This window comes from Crotalus tigris, unplaced genomic scaffold (assembly GCF_016545835.1).
Source record: "Crotalus tigris isolate CLP2741 ecotype Arizona unplaced genomic scaffold, ASM1654583v1 scf7180000017600.4437325, whole genome shotgun sequence".
Classification (NCBI taxonomy): domain Eukaryota; kingdom Metazoa; phylum Chordata; class Lepidosauria; order Squamata; family Viperidae; genus Crotalus; species Crotalus tigris.
Window position 1 is genome coordinate 3,800,129 of NW_024096504.1, and position 18,235 is coordinate 3,818,363.

General features: G+C 40.6%; 1 protein-coding gene across 10 annotated transcripts in view; it reads right to left on the reverse strand.

The window, feature by feature from the left end:
* Positions 1 to 384: 384 nt before the first annotated feature.
* Positions 385 to 18,235, reverse strand: part of NUDT13 (nudix hydrolase 13) — a 57,985-nt gene continuing 40,134 nt past the window's right edge. For 7 of the 10 annotated variants that reach the window (XM_039367635.1, XM_039367592.1, XM_039367583.1 and 4 more), the window contains 4 exons: positions 15,321 to 15,446; positions 4,273 to 4,384; positions 2,566 to 2,720; positions 915 to 1,994 (listed from right to left, as the gene is read on the reverse strand). In XM_039367635.1, the coding sequence (XP_039223569.1) occupies positions 1,806 to 1,994; positions 2,566 to 2,720; positions 4,273 to 4,384; positions 15,321 to 15,446 (582 nt within the window). In that variant the 3' untranslated portion in view covers positions 915 to 1,805. Of the gene's footprint in view, positions 1,995 to 2,565; positions 2,721 to 4,272; positions 4,385 to 7,045; positions 7,096 to 15,320; positions 15,447 to 18,235 lie in introns of those variants that run through there. The other 3 variants (XM_039367602.1, XM_039367673.1, XM_039367664.1) reach the window with 3 other exon arrangements.

Consider the following 18,235-nt stretch of genomic DNA (forward strand, 5'->3'; position numbering starts at 1 on the left):
TAAATATTTTGTTTTGCTAAATTAGAAGCATCGCAATTTTACAAAACCATTACAAGAGCTGTGGTTGCGTAGTGGTTAGAATACAGTATTGTAGGCAAACACTGCCCAAAGCCTGGAGTTCGATCCTGATCTGCTCAAGGTTGACTCAGCCTTCCATCCTTCCAAGGTTGGTAAAATCAGGACCCAGATTTGTTGGGGGCAATATACTGACTTTGTAAACTGCCCAGAGAAAGCAGAATGGAGCGATATATAAATCTAAGCACTATTGCTATTTGAACCCCAAATATAAACATTCCAACTGAGATTTCTGCTTCTACAGTTCATATATTTCACAGAAAACAAAATAGTGAGACCAAAAAACAATAAAGCCTTCAGCCCTTAGAATACAGAAGGTCCTCAATTTATTATAATTGAAACCCAAATTACAAATTACTGTGCTGGTGATACCTGGGTCCTCATATGACCTGGCCCAATTTTACTTTTTTTTGTAGGAGTTGTTGAGTAAATCATCACAGCCATTAAATGAACACCGCTGCCATTGAGCAAATCCATTGTCTGCCATGGAAGTTTTTTGCAGGAAACTGGAAGTAAAATGCCAGTTTCTGGCAAAACGTATCACAAATCATGGTCATGTTACTTCAGAAAGCTGCAAATTGCCATAAATGCTAGTTGCCAAAAGCCCAAAATGTGATGTGACTGCAGGGATGGGGGCAGTGGTTGGAACTTTGAATCTGAGTCGTAAGTAACCCTGTGGCGGTCCATTGGAACTTCAGACAATTACTAAGCAACCAGTAGTAAGTAGTGAACTACTTGTATAAGAGAGTGTTAGGATCTATACTCCAAAACACATAAGCTCCAGTAAACTCCATATAATACACCAAATCAATATTCTGCCTGAATTCACACAACTTTAACCTGGTTACTGAACTAAATCATTTATTATTTTTATATAAAATAACCTACCCGAATGAGCTGCTTTTAGCCCCTGCCCACAAGTCAAACCAAAAACAAATTAAAGGTTAAAACTAAGCAGAATTAGCAGGTTAGCTGAAAGCAGTCTTTACATCTTTAGCTCACCCAGTCAAGTATGTTGGGTAAATTTAACACCCACCCCAATCCTCGGCTTGCTTTTTCCCTTTTTGCTTTTGTGTGTATAATTAGGAACTTTTCAAATATAAATGATAAGAATCCTTTAAGTTCACACAAATTCTCACAGGAAGAATGAGAGAACAGAACTTTGGTTGGGGAACATGTATATTTAGCAAACAATTGCATTATTTTTAGAGACAGGAGGCAATCTGTTTAAAAAGAGGGAAGAGAAGTCAAACGGATAGAGGAGAGTCAACCATGTAAGAGTACTAACTATAATGGCTATGTGGACCTGATGAATCCCAATAAGGACAAAATTGGTCACAGTCTCCTGGTGGTCAAGAATTTTAACTCTACTCCCAACTCCAACTGGTGGCATGGTCAGGATGCTTCCAACGACAAGCAAGTAATTCAAGGCCCAGATTTGCCCACAAATGGCTTTACTAAGAAATCCCAAGAATACTCCCAAATTTTATTAGTTTCCAACAGGAATAGAAGTTTAGATTGGTTTTGCTAATATTATTACTATATGGGAATATCAACTTCTTGTTCCAAACCAATTCAATGATTTCTACAGCAGTGAATTTTCAAGACAACATGTCAAAAGATCTAATATGGTTTACCAATACTTACTCCACAAAATATGGAGGACCACTGCAAAAAAGACATCAGTTATAAAGTTACCATCATCCTCCCCCCCTGCACATTTTTTAAAACTAAGGAGACGTTTTCTGCTTCACCCATTCTTGGATTAACCGTCGAGCTATAGCTTGTTTAGGTGGCACCCAAAAAGAGGTTCTTTCATCCGTTTCTTTAGAAGGCCATGATTCCTGTTCAAGTGCCTTCACCACTTCCTCGTGGCTGAACCATCTGGCAGATTCAAGCTCCTGAGTATTGATTGTACACTGCAAATGAAATAATTGAAAATCAAAGCATTTTTTTTAAATTGTCATCTTATAGTGAAGGTGTATTAGTGCATTAGCCATAGCTACAACTAAAACTGAGTAGCAACACAATGCTGCTTCAGTTCAAATCACTTCTTCATCATAGGTTCAGCAAGACTTTATTGCACCAAGCTACTTTCCCCACATGCAGTGAAAGAACAGCCTATAACTTGCTTTAGAAAAATACTGCAGAGGCTACAGAGTAAGATATGTACATTAAGTATCTTGTCAAGGAAATATTTGGCTCATGATATAATTTAATAGCTATCCATGACTATTACAATCATATGCTCACCAGGCAGCATGGCTAGAAAAGAATCAGTGATTATGTCAGTTAGTGTGGAACTCAGTGCCCTCAAAATGCATAGAATTATAACATTCAGAAATTCCAGAAAGTTATTGGAATAGTTGTCCAACATATTGTATCTGAAAGGCATCAAATTGGGGAAAGCTGAGTTCAAGAAAAGTTAGGTTCTCATTCATAAACTAAGTATCAAATAAAATCAGAGTAGGATTCTAGCAGCCTTCTTACATTGCTCTGTAGGGGATGCACTAATGCATGACAAGCTATCATGAGGATGCTATTTGGGAATGGCCAGTGCTGAGATGCAGAATACCAGAGAGATTTCACCTCTAAGCCTATTTCTTCAGCAACCTCACGTTGGACTGTCTCTTCTAGACTCTCACCTGAAGGCAGAAAACAAAATGAAGGATATCCTCATACCCAATATCTTTGTATCTTTCTTTAACATTGATAGCGTATATACAAAATCTCTTTCTAACATATGAAAATAGAGTATCAGGGTTTTTTTAAAAACTGGATTATGATATACTGATAGTAGAGTTGACATTTTTACCAAGTATTATCCATATGCCAACAGTCATCAAAATTTCATGAAAGCATGATCATGATGATACTTAAAGAGTTTATCTGCCACCAACTACCTTAAAAATACCAAAGTGCCATTACTTTGCTTTATTTCAGAAAATGTATTTCATTTTTTTTCTTTTTTTAATGCCATTTAGGCTAGCTTTTGCACGTCAGCAGAAAAGCCAACTAGAAAAATACTTAATGAACTGTTTACATGTAAGCCACACAGGGTTGTTTTAAAATAACTAGCTATACTGTATAAATGTTTTAAATTAAATTTCTAGAAATTTATCTAATAACACTGCCAGTTTTATGGCAGTTAAAAGCCAGTATTTTTTTTACAAAAATATTGCCTTTTATTTTTATAATTAATGTAAACTTGTCAATTATTGTCCTTTTCTGTTGTTCTAACAGAAGATGCTTGGTTTGAGTCATAAAAGAGGATTTCCTCAATTTACCAAACACATAATTCGAATTTTATATTCACAAACTTAAACAGATTAGGTAAAGATCTGGCAGATACTATGACACAGCATACTAAACTGATCAGGATTAAGTAATGGTTAGATTTTTACTTTAGCAAAATTCACTGTATTTGGTAAATTTATGAATCAATATTTTAAAGCAAAGTCAAAAAACAAATTAATTCAGCAACCAAGTTATACATGTTGCATAAATGCAGGCTGTATCAAAGAGTTGACAATTTAGATTACAGTATCTTTAAATTCATACAGACCTCACTCCATTGGCTAGTTATTTTTGGAGAATAATTCTGGTGTCTTGAAACATCAAAAAAGCTGGGTTCATACAATATACTATACCAGAAATCATGGTTTGCAAACCATAAATACTGGGCAGAGAAAACATACTAGGCCAAGACCAAACAAACCACATCATGCCTACTTCCTAGGCTAAATAATTATTAAAAATCAGTGGCTAAAATAAAACGTATCTCCCCAATCAAATGACCTGAAGATATATTGAGACAGACACAATCCATATAATGGGATTGAAATCCCATAATTCCTAGCCAATTTGATCTCAACCTGTGTTACAACTGCAAGCGGCAGGCCTATCAAATCTGAAGGGCATCAGATTGAAGTAGGCTAATCTAACACAAAAGTTCTAAATTTATTAAGATACTTGATGTGCTGACTTAATTTCCTCCTTTTCTTAGATTCATTTCAGAACAAACACAATACATCCATTAACTTGTTTGACCAAGTTTGAACAATATGACAATTACATGCAACATAATGAGCTAGTTAGTTAAGGCTCATATATCATCTCTGCTTTGAGTGGGTTACCGCTCTGAAGTTACATTTCAGAGGCTATCATTAAAACACGTACTGTGGACATGCTTCTTACCCACGTCACAGAAGCCAGCCAAAGCACTGTACATCCCTTTAGGAAATGATGCCTGCCGTACAAGAAGGCATCGACTCCCATCGGACACCAATGCGATAACCACTGGAGACATCTAAAAAGGCACAAACACATCAGGACAATGATTATATTAGCCAGCTACCACATGAAGTTGCAATTCAGACAAAAAATAACACAAGTGTGGAATATGGGATCAGCAAGAGACATTTCTAGAACAATATTCACTTATCTTGGAGCAAACTAACAACAGCCAGAACACGTAATCCTGCTATCAGGATCAACCTTAAAGCTGTTGCTAGCTAAAGCAAAAAAAAAGAGAAAAGACTGACGGCCAGAGTAGATGAGATAACTGTGTTAAGGTGCTGGCCTAGAAACCAGGAAAAGTCAAGAACGTTTCTCTAATAAGAAAAGAATTTAGTTCTACCTAGCCAAAATCCTCATATTTTTAATACATACTGAGAACAATACCTTGAGTTTGCTGCTTCAAATTTCACAGCATGAGCCTAACTGCCTAAAGAGCATTACTAAATTATTTCTGAATTTATCTTCAGGATGGACTTCTTTTCCTTCTGCAGGTTTTCTTTCATGGAGGTGCAAGCAAAAGCTGGGGAAATCAAACTATTTTGTTTTAAAATGGGGGACCTCCACACAAGGGCTTTGCGAATTTGAAACCAATTTGAATCTAATCTGGATCTAAAAGATAGCGCATTGCTAGCTAGCTTTGAAAGCTAAATGTTGAGGGGGGAGGGGATTACTGTAATTTACTTAAAATAAAAATACCTCTAATGTTCTACTTGTAAACCTGCTGCTCTATAGAACATGTAGACAGAAAATTTTCCTACTATTGGGAATCTTTACTTCAGGACACTATCAGCAACCTTCTCGCTGATACATTTTTTAACATCCTAGTCATCTAAATCCCCCCTTTATGGATTACTGCCTTGTCGTGGCGAAGGGGCTTGCGTAACTCAATGAAGCTATAAGCTATGCCATGCAGGGCCACCCAAGATGGACAGGGTATAGCAGAGAGTTCTGACAAAATGTGATCCACTGGAGAAGGAAATGGCAAACCACTCCAGTATCTTTGCCATGAAAACCCCATGGACAGTACTAAAAGGCTGTAAGGACCCACCCCACTTTGCATCTTAAGAAGACAGAACTCTTGGAATAATTCTTCCAACAGGAATCCTTTATGTTCTGTTTCCGTGAGTTTCTTGGATGTATATGCACAGGGTTGCAATACTGCATCATCATTTTCTTGTAATAGCACAGCCCCCACTGCCACATCACTTGCATCTGCCTGTATTACGAAGGGCTTGTCCATGTCTGGGTGCCTTAGTATTGGTTCGGCAGAAAAAAGTCTCTTTAGTCTCTCAAACGCTGCTTGGCACTCCATTGTCCATGTTAGTGGCTGGCTAGGTTTTACTGAGGATGCTCCCTTCGTTTTTAGTAAGTTAGTGAGGGGCAAGGCTATCTGGGCAAATGAGGGGATGAATTGGCGGTAAAAGTTTGCAAAGCCCAGGAAACTTTGTAGTTGCTTTCTTGTGCGGGGTGGCGCCCAATCTAATACTGCTTTGACCTTCTCTGGGTCCATTTCAATGCCCTGTGGGGATATGCGATAGCCTAGGTAGTCTATCCTTTCCTGGTGGAATTCGCATTTTGAGAGTTTGGCATATAGGTGGGCGGCTCGCAGCTTCTTTAAAACCGCTCTGACAAGGTTAACGTGTTCCTCTTTTGTTTCAGTAAAGATAAGAATGTCGTCCAAGTAAACAAGGACCCCCTTAAACAGGTGCTTCCTTAGAACGTCATTGATTATTGCATAAAGACTGCAGGGCCCCCTTGTAATCCAAATGGCAAGACTTTGAATTGATAGCACCCCATGGGGCAGTTAAATGCAGTCTTCCATTCGTCCCCTTCCTTGATTCTCACGCGATAGTAAGCTTCCCTTAGGTCTAGTTTAGAAAAAATTTTCCCTTTCGATAGGTGTGACAGCATGTCTTTCATGAGGGGCAGAGGGTATAGGTTGCTTTCACTGATTGTATTCAAGGCCCTATAATCCACGCATAAACGTAAGAGCCATCCTTCTTCTCTCTAAAAAGGACCGGGGCAGCCACTTTAGGCTTGGCTGGCTCAATGAAACCTCTCTCTAGGTTTTTTTTTATAAATCTTTCCATTTCCTCCTTCTCCTTTGGGCTCATGGAGTATAATCTGGGCTTCGGGAGTTTTGCCCCAGGCTTGAATTCAATGGTACAGTCTGTGGGTCGGTGGGGGGGAAGCTCATTCGCCCTCTCCTCACTGAAGACTTCAGCAAGGTCCCTATATTCCTCTGGTATTTCTGTTAATCTTTTTTCCTCTCCTATGGATGCTTTTTCTATTCTTGATTCTGGTAGCCTCCCTTGGTTTTAAGTCCATAGGGGTTCCATTTTTTCAACCATTCCATCCCTAGAATCATTGGGCATTCCATACCTGGGGTCACCACAAACGTTATGTCCCCTTCATGTTTGCCCAGGGAGAGGTGTATTGGTAGAGTGGCTAGGGTAGCTGCCCCCCCCCCCGCTATGGATCCATCTAACTGGCCAAATGAGATTGGTTGTTCCAGTCTCCTGGATGGGATGCCCAGATTCCCCACTAGTGTTGGGCTAATGAGGCAGCGGGTGCAGCCAGAGTCTATTAAGGCTTTCACCTTCACAGCTTCGGGCATGGGGGGGATTAATATAGTCACTGTTTTGAAGATGGGTGTGATGCATCCACTTACCAGGGGTTCGCCCTCCGAGCTGTCATCTGAGGCATCCACCGGCCCTGTGGTGTAGGCTGGAGTTCTTTCCCCTTGGTGAGCAGAGGTGGGGGTTTCTGCAATTTCCATCATTCTCATGGCCGTTTCTTTTGGCTTAGCTGAAGACTTTCCGGATTTGTTGATTGGGGATCTGTCTGGGTTGTGCTGGGGGGCCTTTGAGCGGCATTCTACAGCTCGATGCCCTTCTCTTCCGCACTTGAAACACCCCATTTGCTTCTTGGCTGTAGCCGATGATTTCACCGGTTCGTGTGTCAGCTCAGGCGGGGGGCGGCTCCATTGTTTTTCTCGGCGGTGCCTCTTCAATATGTCGATCTCTGCTTCCTCTGCCAAGACGTACCATTCCTCAAGTCGATGTGGGTCCCCTCGGGGCAGGCAAGCATCATATAGATCATAGTTTAGTCCGTCTTTGAAATGGCCAAGGAGGATGTCTTCTGGCCAATTCAGTTTGCTGGCAATGGCCCGGAATTCTTGTGTATACTCAGGCCACTGGGCGTTTGCCTTGCCTCATCGTTTTTATCCTTTCACGGGCTTTGCGATCAGCCAGGGGGTCTTCAAATCGTCTTCTCAAAGAGGACATGAACGGTTGAAGTTACTGAGTTCTTGGGCATTGGAGTCATGCAAGTTCCCACCCAATCTGCAGCCAGTCCATCCAGGGCAGATTGCACGATCCGGATGCGGGCTTTGTCGCTGGGAATGTCCTGCCCATATTCCTCCATGTAGCTGAGGACTTGGGTTAGGAAAAACCCCAAGCGTGTTGGCTCCCCTTTGAATTTCACCTCCAACGGTGGACGTCTTGGACTGGATCGGTGCCTCCGTTGTTGGTGGTAGTGTCTTCCGTCCAGATTGCCATCTGTGGTCCGGTAGGGGGTGGGGGCTACTGGATCAGTAGATGTCCCCGGGGTTGCAGGTTCCACGTCCCCCTCGGTGTCTCTCCCTTTGCGGCTCCAGGAGCTGGGGCGGCCGTAGGGCTCAGGATTCTCCTCTCCTAGGGAGCTGAGAGTTCTCTTCATCAGGTCAATAGCTTTCTCTAGGATCCAGTCTGAGTACGGTGCCCAGCTTCCTCCCTCTTCACTTGCGTGCAGGGATTTCTCCATCTCCTGCTTCCATTCTGATTGCTTGGTCCCCCATCTCAGGGTCACCTTTCTTGATTCCTTTCCCCACTTACTTTTCTTTCCAACGCCCATTGACCAGCGAGGCTTGTGGTCCCGTGTCTCCACCACTTCTTCTCCTGAGGAATCTGACCTCTCGGATCCCAACATCTGGCAAGGTTCCAACTGGGTCAGCGGCTCTCTTTCCAGGGAGTTTTCCCCCTCTCTTGCTCCATTGTCTGACATGGTAATTTTTTGCAAAATCCCCCGGCAAGGGTCTCCCTTCCAGGTGGATTAATTTTGCAAGTCCTGTCTAATGTAAGGACCCACCCCACTTTGCATCTTGAGAAGACAGAACTCTTGGAATAATTCTTCCAACAGGAATCCTTTATTAAGAAGAAGTGGTTGCAGGCGTGCTAGACAGGACTTGGGGTCCAAGCCCTCCCATTCAAGGTTTTAAGGGGTTCCCCAGTAGTCCCACCCAATCAACCCCCCTTCCAGTGATAGTTTCAGGCATCACAATTCCACCCCCTTTTTTCTTTCTTGCGTCTGGATGGAGACTTCAGATAAACTACATGAAAGGCAAATAACCTTCTTTGTTATGGTAAGGTTCTTTGGTGCTAACGCTTTGAGGTTACAATAACCACACATTCAGCATTCAGCTCCTTAGAAGTATACTGAAGGAAGTGAGGGCCATAAAGCCCCTTTGTTCTCCCTTCGCTCTCTGTATGGCAGAATCTAAGAAGGCAGAATTGGGAGTTTCTATATTTGATAATTAAGAATGAAATATAATTGGATTCTGACATCGGCAAAAGAATATGATGACGCTGGAAGCTGAGCCCCTCAGGTCGGAAGGTGTCCAATATGCTACTGGGGAAGAGCAGGGGGCTAGTACTAGTAATGCCAGAAAGAATGAAGCGACTGGGCCAAAGCCGAAAGGACGCTCAGCTGTGGATATATCTGGTGGTGAAAGGAAAGTCCAATGCTGTAAAGATTTTTTCTCCATAGTAACCTGGAATGTAAGATCCATGAATCAAGGCAAGCTAGACGTAGTCAAAAAAGAGATGACAAGACTGAACATCGATATCTTAGGAATCAGCGAACTAAAATGACAGGAATGGGTGAATTTAACTCAGATGACCATCAGGTATACTACTGTGGGCAAGAATCCCTCAGAAGAAATGGAGTAGCCTTCATAGTCAATAAAAGAATAGGAAAAGCAATACTGGGATACAATCCCCAAAATGACAGAATGATCTCAATTCGAATCCAAGGCAAACAATTCAATATCACAATAGTCCAAATCTATGCCCCAACCACTGGTGCTGAAGAGGATGAAATTGACCAGTTTTATGAAGCCCTACAGCACCTTATAGAATTAACACCAAAAAATTATGTCCTTATCATCATGGGGGATTGGAATGCTAAGGTAGGAAGCCAAAAGATAACCGGAATAACAGGCAAGTTTGGCCTTGGAGTACAAAATGAAGCAGGGCACAGGCTGATAGAATTTTGTCAAGAGAATACGATTGTCATAACAAACACTCTTTTCCAACAACCCAAGAGACGGCTCTACACATTGACATCACCAGACGGTCAACATAGAAATCAGATTGACTATGTGCTCTGCAGCCAAAGATGGAGAAGCTGTATACAGTCAGTAAAAACAAGACCAGGAGCTGACTGTGGCTCAGATCATGAGCTTCTCGTTGCAAAATTTAGGCTTAAATTGAAAAAAGTAGGGAAAAGCACTAGGCCCCTCAGGTATGAACTAAATCATATTCCTGATGAATATACAGTAGAGGTGACAAATAGATTTAAGGAACTGGATCTGATAGACAGAATGCCTGAAGAACTATGGATGGAAGTTCACAACATTGTACAAGAGGTAGCAACTAAAACCATCCCAAAGAAAAAGAAATGCAAGAAAGCAAAATGGCTGTCTGAGGAAGCTTTGCAAATAGCTGAGGAAAGAAGGGAAGCGAAAGGCAAAGGAGAAAGAGAAAGATACACCCAATTGAATGCAGAATTCCAGAGAGTAGCTAGAAGAGATAAGAATGCCTTCTTACATGAACAGTGCAAAGAAATAGAAGAAAACAACAGAATAGGGAGGACCAGAGATCTCTTCAAGAAAATTGGAGATATGAAGGGAACGTTTCATGCAAAGATGGGCATGATAAAGGACCAAAATGGCAGGGACCTAACAGAGGCAGAAGCGATATAAGAAGAGATGGCAAAACTACACAAAGACTATACAAGAATGACTTAACACCATATACCACAATGAGAGGGTCACTGACCTCGAACCAGACATCCTAGAATGTGAAGTGAAATGGGCCTTAGAAAATCTGAGCAACAACAAAGCTAGTGGAGGTGACAGTATTCCAGCTGAGCTATTCAAAATCTTAAAAGACGATGCAGTAAAGTGCTACACTCAATTTGCCAGCAAATTTGGAAAACTCAACAGTGGCCACAGGATTGGAAAAGGTCAGTTTACATTCCAATTCCAAAGAAAGGCAATGCTAAAGAATGTTCAAACTATCGCACCATTGCACTCATTGTAACTGCTAGTAAAGTTATGCTTAAATCCTACAAGCTAGACTCCAGCAGTATGTGGATCGAGAACTACCAGAAGTACAGGCAGGATTTCGAAGAGGCAGAGGAACTAGAGATCAAATTGCCAACATACGCTGGATCATGGAGAAAGCTAGGGAGTTCCAGAAAAACATCTACTTCTGCTTCATTGACTCTGCAAAAGCCTTTGATTGTGTGGATCACAACAAACTGTGGCAAGTTCTTAAAGAGATGGGAGTACCAGACCATCTCATTTGTCTCTTGAGAAACCTATATGCAGGTCAAGAAACAACAGTGAGAACTGGACACGGAACCACTGATTGGTTCAAAATTGGAAAAGGAGTCCGGCAAGGCTGTATACTGTTGCCCTGCCTATTTAACTTATATGCAGAGCACATCATGAGAAAGGCAGGGCTAGATGAAACAAAAGTTGGAATTAAGATTTCCGGGAGAAATATCAACAACCTAAGATATGCAGATGATACCACTCTAATGGCAGAAAGTGAAGAGGAACTAAAGAGCCTCTTGATGCGGGTGAAGAAGGAGAGTGCAAAAGTTGGCTTGAAACTCAACATTAAGAAAACCAAAATCATGGCATCCGGCCCTCTCAATTCCTGGCAAATAGATGGGGAAGAAATGGAGGTAGTGACAGATTTTATTTTTCTGGTCTCCAAGATCACCTCAGATGGGGACTGCAGCCAAGAAATTAAAAGACGCTTGCTCCTGGGGAGGAAAGCTATGGCAAATCTAGACAGCATACTAAAAAGCAGAGACATCACCCTGCCAACAAAAGTGCGTATAGTCCAGGCCATGGTTTTCCCAGTTGCCATGTATGGCTGTGAAAGTTGGACCATAAGAAAGGCTGAGCGCAAAAGAATTGAGGCCTTTGAACTATGGTGCTGGAGAAGACTCCTGCGAGTCCCTTGGACTGCAAGGCGTTCAAACCGGTCAGTCCTAGAAGAGATCAACCCCGACTGCTCTTTAGAAGGCCACATCCTGAAGTTGAAACTCAAGTACTTTGGCCACCTAATGAGAAGGAAGGACTCACTGGAGAAGGGCCTAATGCTGGGAAAGATTGAGGGCAATAGAAGAAGGGGACGACAGAGAATGAGATGGCTGGATGGAGTCACTGAAACAGTAGGTGTGAACTTAAATGGACTCCAGAAGATGGTAGAGGACAGGAAGACCTGGAGGAACATTGTCCATGGGGTCACGATGGGTCGGACACGACTTCGCAATTAACAACACAAGTCATCTAAAACATATATTCACTTCCTTTTAAAACCACAATATGGAATAAACTGGTTTTCAGCTATTGGGAAAGACACAAGGTTGCAGAAATACAACATGCTGTTCTTCCATCATAACAGTTGACAGGGATAATTAAACACACTGGCAGAAAGATAGTTTGGCAACCTGGCTGCTCCCTCTCTTATCAACTACTTGTGTGCATGGATTTTTTGTTTATTTTTCTCCTTATAAACAAGCCAAGGCACAGAATATGAACTAAGCGACTTCCGGTGGCGACGGCTGCGCCGATGGCGGCTTTTCTTAGCCGTCCGCCCTGGGATGCGTCAAAGCCTGCTGAGACAGCGAACAACAGCTGTCTCGCGGCTCGGAACCTTGCTCCCCGGGAGAAGGGGAGGAGGTGAGCTTTCCTCAGATAGTGGTAGAGCTCCCCGAGACCCCAAAGTTTTTTTTTTTTGGTGGTCGGAGGGTGAGAGCTCCCATGGAGTCTGAGGTATCCTCCACATTCCAGGATGCCTTTGCCCTGATTTGTTTTTCAGGGCAAAGCTAGATGCTGCTTTCACATCTGTGCTTAAAATGAATTCGTGAGTAAAATTTAAAGCAGACAGAGCTGACCAGGAGAGATTAAAATGGTGATTATTTTGAGACTTTAACTCTGGAAAAGAATTTATCTTCTCCTTTTTTCAAATTAAGAGTGGTGAAAAATGGTGCTGAGATGTTGATTCTTTGAGTGAAAGGACCGGAACTTCTATTTGGAACAATGTAACAGACTTTGTATTTACATAAAATGCAAGAATCTTCTTCTTTTTTTCTTTTTCTTTAGGGGGCTTTTGTCTTTTTTCCTCCCCTCTTTTTTTTTCTTCTCTTGATAATTGTTGATTTTATAAGATTTAGCAGACTTTCTAACAAGTGGTCTTAAAAATAAAATGGCTTCAAAGTGTCTCGGATCTTCTGTTGTTTCTAAAGCCTCGATCTCCTCTTCGGTAATGCAGACAGCTCAGCAAGTTAAGTTTAAGTAACCACCACCTTCTCCATCGTCATCAGCATGTACACTTAAAGATCTACAGGATGCCTTGGGAAATATGGCATGACAGATTAAAGAAGAGATGGAGGAATTTTTTGAAAAAAGAAACAGGGAAATGAGAGAGGACATAGTGTTTGCGTTTCAAAAGTTTGTAGGTCATATAGAGCGTTTGGATGATCGTATTGATGTTGTGGAAAATTTTGAAAAACTGGAAGATCGAATTGACAAAGTGGAAAATAACGTGGAAATAATACAGGATGAAATTACTATGTTACAATATAGAGACATGGAATTTGCTTTAAGAATAAGGGGATTGAAGGAAAACACGCAAGAGGATTTGAGACAAGTGGTGGTAAAAGATATAGCCTTCATTTTGGGGGCTGAGCCTGAAGAAATACTGAGAGAGACGGAAAACGTTTTTAGGGTTAATTCAAGGGTTGCAAGGCAGAGGAATTTGCCACGACATGTGGTTATTTATTTTTCTAGATCACTTCGTAATGAAATTTTACAGGTTTTTTTATAAGCAGAGATTTCAAATTGCAGCTCAAGATGTAATAATTTTAAAGGAAATACCTTCAAAAATTCTTAGAAAAAGAAAGGATTTTGCTTTTTTGGCTGACGAGCTTAAAAAAGGACAGGTCCGGTTTAGATGGGAGATACCGGTTGGAATAGTGGTGAATTATGCGGGGATACGTTATAGACTTAATACAATTTTAGAGGCGAAAGATTTTTACACTTCTGTTTTGAAGGTGGGCTCTCTATCATCTTCACGAGCTGAGATAATAGAAGAAAAGTTGGAAGTACAGCCGGTTGAAGGTGCTATGTTATTGGGTGTAGGAGACAAACAGGCTGAATTTCTGCAGCAATCTCTTGTGACAGAAGATTTTTCAAAGGAACTAAGAATGACTCGTGCAGCCTATAGATGTAAAGAAAAAGAACAGCAGAAGGCGGATGTTGGAATAAGGAAAAGGAAATGATGAACTTTTGTAGTAGTTTTTTTGAGATAGAAGATGTTTTAAAGGAATAGTGAATGATTTGAGTTATATGTAGATGTAAAGAAAAAGAACAATAAATGTTAGTATAGTTGATAGGTTTTGATTTAGTATGTTTTTAAAGGAATAGTGAATGACTTGTGTAGTATGTAGATATAAAGAAAAAGAATAGTAGAAGGTGCTGATTTAGTGGAAAAGTTTAAATATTTGGGAATTCATATTATAATTTTTAATCTAAAGTGTATAAAAATAATTATGAGATATTATGGGTAAAAGTGTAAAAGAATTTAAATTATAATGATGATCTCTGTTGGTGAGAATTTTAGTGATCAAGATATGGTTTGTTTGTTAAGTAGGAGGGTATTAATAACTTTATGTGGGGGTGGGAAAAAAGCAAAGAGCCAAGTTTATTGAATGTAAGTTTATTGGTTGGGTTATATTGGAGGGAAAATTTTGTGTTTATTGTGGATGAATGGTTATTTAAAAGAAATATACACCTCGGCGTGGAGAAGATGGATAAATTATATGCAGAGTAAATATGGGATTTAATGGATAAATTATGATTAGAGTTGATATGGGATTAAAAAGTATTATTTAGATTATGATTAATTTTTAGTTTTCAAATTGGAATTGTTTATATTGTTATTTTTGTTTTTTTTAAATTAATTTGTTTTGTATCTGAGTTAAAGCACATTATTGACTTTGTTATTTGTATAGTTGGATAAGTTTATTTAGAATTTGTTTGTTTATTTGTAACCCTGTAACCAGGTCTGGGAAATGAGGGGGGGAGGAAGGGAGGGAGTTGTTTTAGGGGGGGGGGATATTGTTAAAAACTTGTATAAAACATTTCAATAAAAAAAAAAGAATATGAACTAAGCTGTAAATGGTGTGTGTGTGTGTAGGGGGGGGGGGAAAGGATAGTTAACAATGTATTTTCTTTTCATTTTGGATGGAGTGGGTGACAAGATTTTTATTCTACTGGCACCCGAGAACTTCATGCGGTTATTTGCTCACTGGTAGGAGTACTGACTGACAGAGGGAATTTTCTGTATGTTCCCAGTGTTTAGAGGTCAACAGAAGAGACTCATTAGCTTCAAACTTGCTTTAGACAGATTGGGGAATATAGCCAGCCTTAATTTAAAGTAAACAAATAATGTTTTTCTTTCCTATTCTGCAAGAATCATCCCAAGGGTAAGTCATAATTAGTATTTTTAAAAAAATATCTTTACAAAAAGCTTTTGCAGCGTGGACAAATCTTGCTGGCTGCCTTTATGGCTTTAGAACATGTTCTTTTCCATTCAGAGACTTACCTGTGGATAATAGACGATTCCATTGTTATGACAAATTCGTTTGCTCCCAGCCAAATTCTTCACTGTGGGCTCTCCAGTTTTGCCACAATATTGGTTATTATTATGCCATTGAAGGAGTGCCTGAGACTACAAAAATCAATTTAGTGAGTCAGGATAGGAAAGGCTCTGATTGGCAAAAATATAGTACAGGGGGTCCTTGACTTTACAACCACAAATGAGCCCAAAATTTCTGTACTAAGCAAGACAGCGGTTGAGTTTTGTCCCATCTTACACCCTTTTTTGCCACAATTCTTAAATGAATCACTGTAGCTGTTAAGCTAGTAACACAATTGCTAAGTGAATCTGGCTTCCCCATTAACTTTGCTTGTCTGAAGGTTGCAAAACGTAATCACTGGGACATTGCAACCGCCATAAATACATGCCAGTTGCCAAACATCCAAATTGTGAACACATGGCCATGAAAAATACTGCAATAGTTGTGTCAAAAACTGTTGGCAATTTTTTTCAGTGCTCTTGTAATTTCGAATACTCACTAAACAAATAATTGTAAATTGAGGACTACCTGTAAGTAATTACTCTAGCTAGATTGTTTACATTGATTTTATTTGGAATTTATTTCAATTCTTGCTTCCCCTTTAAGATCTCCCCTTTCCCAATAAATTTACCTTTGTCTTTAGAAATCTGGCTTGACTTAATGAGGGAATTTCTCATTAAAACCTTCTTCTCAATGCAAGACTATATGACTACACAGCTACCGTATTTCTACGAAAGTAAGGCCTAACCCGAAAATAAGCCTAACTTGATTTTTGGGGGTGGGCCTAAGCCCTACCCCCAAAATAAGCCCTAGTTTTGGGGTGAGGCACACACTTAAAAATCAAGCTAGGGCGGGTTGAGGGTATGAATCTGCCCCATGTGACCCGCACCCACTTACCTTGCAGCCAGCCCCCCCCCCAGCCCACTTCTTCGATGGTGTCTTCTGCAGCCAGGCCTACATTTCTCAATCACAGGCCTTTCTGGAAGGCCGCTACAGCCCAAACCTGAGCTATTGATTCAATCCATAGCTCGGTTCTGCAAGACCTCTGCAGCTGAGGACCGAGCTATAGATTGAATCCATAGCTCGGTACTTGGCTGCAGAAGCCTTCCGGAAAGGCCTGACTGCAAAATGCAGGCCAGAATGCAGCTGCAGAACTTCAGTCCCAGAAGTGGATCTGCTGGGCAGGGCTGTCGGCGAGTAAGGCATCTCCCGAAAATAAGACCTGGTGCCTCTTTTGGAGGCAAAAAAAAAAAAAGACCAGATCTTATTTTCAGGAAAACACGGTAACTTCTGTATAGACCCAGCACAAGATATGTTAATTTTTGAGTGACAGAAAAGACTTTTTGTTTTTTCCAGGGCTGGGCTAAAGAGAGGAGTTCTGGGTATGAATGCTAAGAAATGTAGAACTGGGCAGATTTCAGAATTCTGGAGACTAGTCTAGCTCATTCATAGTAGTGTGTGATGACTAAAGTTTCCTTAAATGAGATTCCTTGCAAAAAGAGGCTTGCTAGAAAGACTTGTAATAAAAATAAATTATTCCATAAGAGATTCTTTTCAGTCTCTCCACACTTATTAGCGCTATAGAATTGTGAATATCCCATTACTGGATGCCATATCCACTCAGATAATATTCGAAGCATAATTATGGTTTGCAATAGTAGCAAGTATCTGTAGCTTGGGTGTAGGATGAGGGTGAAGGATCATTCTCTAAGCTTGTGGGTTGGTTTCTGAACATTTTGTTACTAGGCTGTGTAACATCTTCAGCAGAGTTTAGGGGATGTTAATCCATATTCTTCTGTTTATAAGGGCTTTGTGTGGTCAGTAGGTCTTGTGATGGGTCAGGTGTGGGTGTGTCAAATGTGGGTCTTGTGATGGGTCAGATGTCAGTCATCAGTGAGAGTCTTGTGGTTGGCTGTGTGATTGATTTGGATTCTGAGGGATTCGTAGGCTGGTTGCAGGTCAATGTGTCAGTTGACAATGTGTCCTACAACCCGCTAACCAGAGACAGCACAGACCCTCAACCAACCCACGCAAGGCCCCCTCAATCAGCACTTCACCTCCCAATGACTCTCACCTGATATAACCTACTCATCACAAGACTTTCACTGATGACTCACATTTGACCTATCACAAGATTTACTGACCACAGGAAGCCCTTATGAACAGAAGAACACTGATATCCCCTAAACTCCACTGAATATGTTATCTAGCCTGGTAACAAAACATTCTGAAACCAACCCACAAGCATGGAGAATGAACCTTCATCCTCATAATTTATTGCCAGGCCTTTCCTGGGATTGAACTGTGACTACAGCACAGTAATGTTACTTCCACTCAAAAAAAAAAAAAAAATGTGGCCAGTAACAGCTGTCACCATATCTGGGCCAGGCACACTGAAGTTGGAGAAGTGATATCCTATCTTGAATACCTGACCACATCAAAATGAAAGGTGTTGTTATATAATAAAAAGCTGGGTAACTGAGTTCCAGCACTATACTTAAGCCGTAATGAGATTTGCTTGGCTTTGGCTTTAAAGTCAGCCTCTTCAATTTGCAATTTATGGTTTATCACTTAGTGTGGTGTATGATGCTAGCCCCTATGTCCTATTTAACACACTATAATTAAACAAATAATAGCCAAATGCAAGGAATAAAGTTATTAAACAAACAATCACTTCTGATCTTCTTCCTTATGTTCGCTCCTTCTAATAAATCAATGGAACAATGCAGTAAATATCTCTGATTTGTCATAAATTTCACTGGGGTAAAATATGACAGATTCCAGATTCTTCAATCAATGAAAATTGATTTGCTCCAATCAAAAATTCTGGATAATATTGGCAAAATTGAGCTATTCTGATCAGAAGCCAAAAGGTCTACAG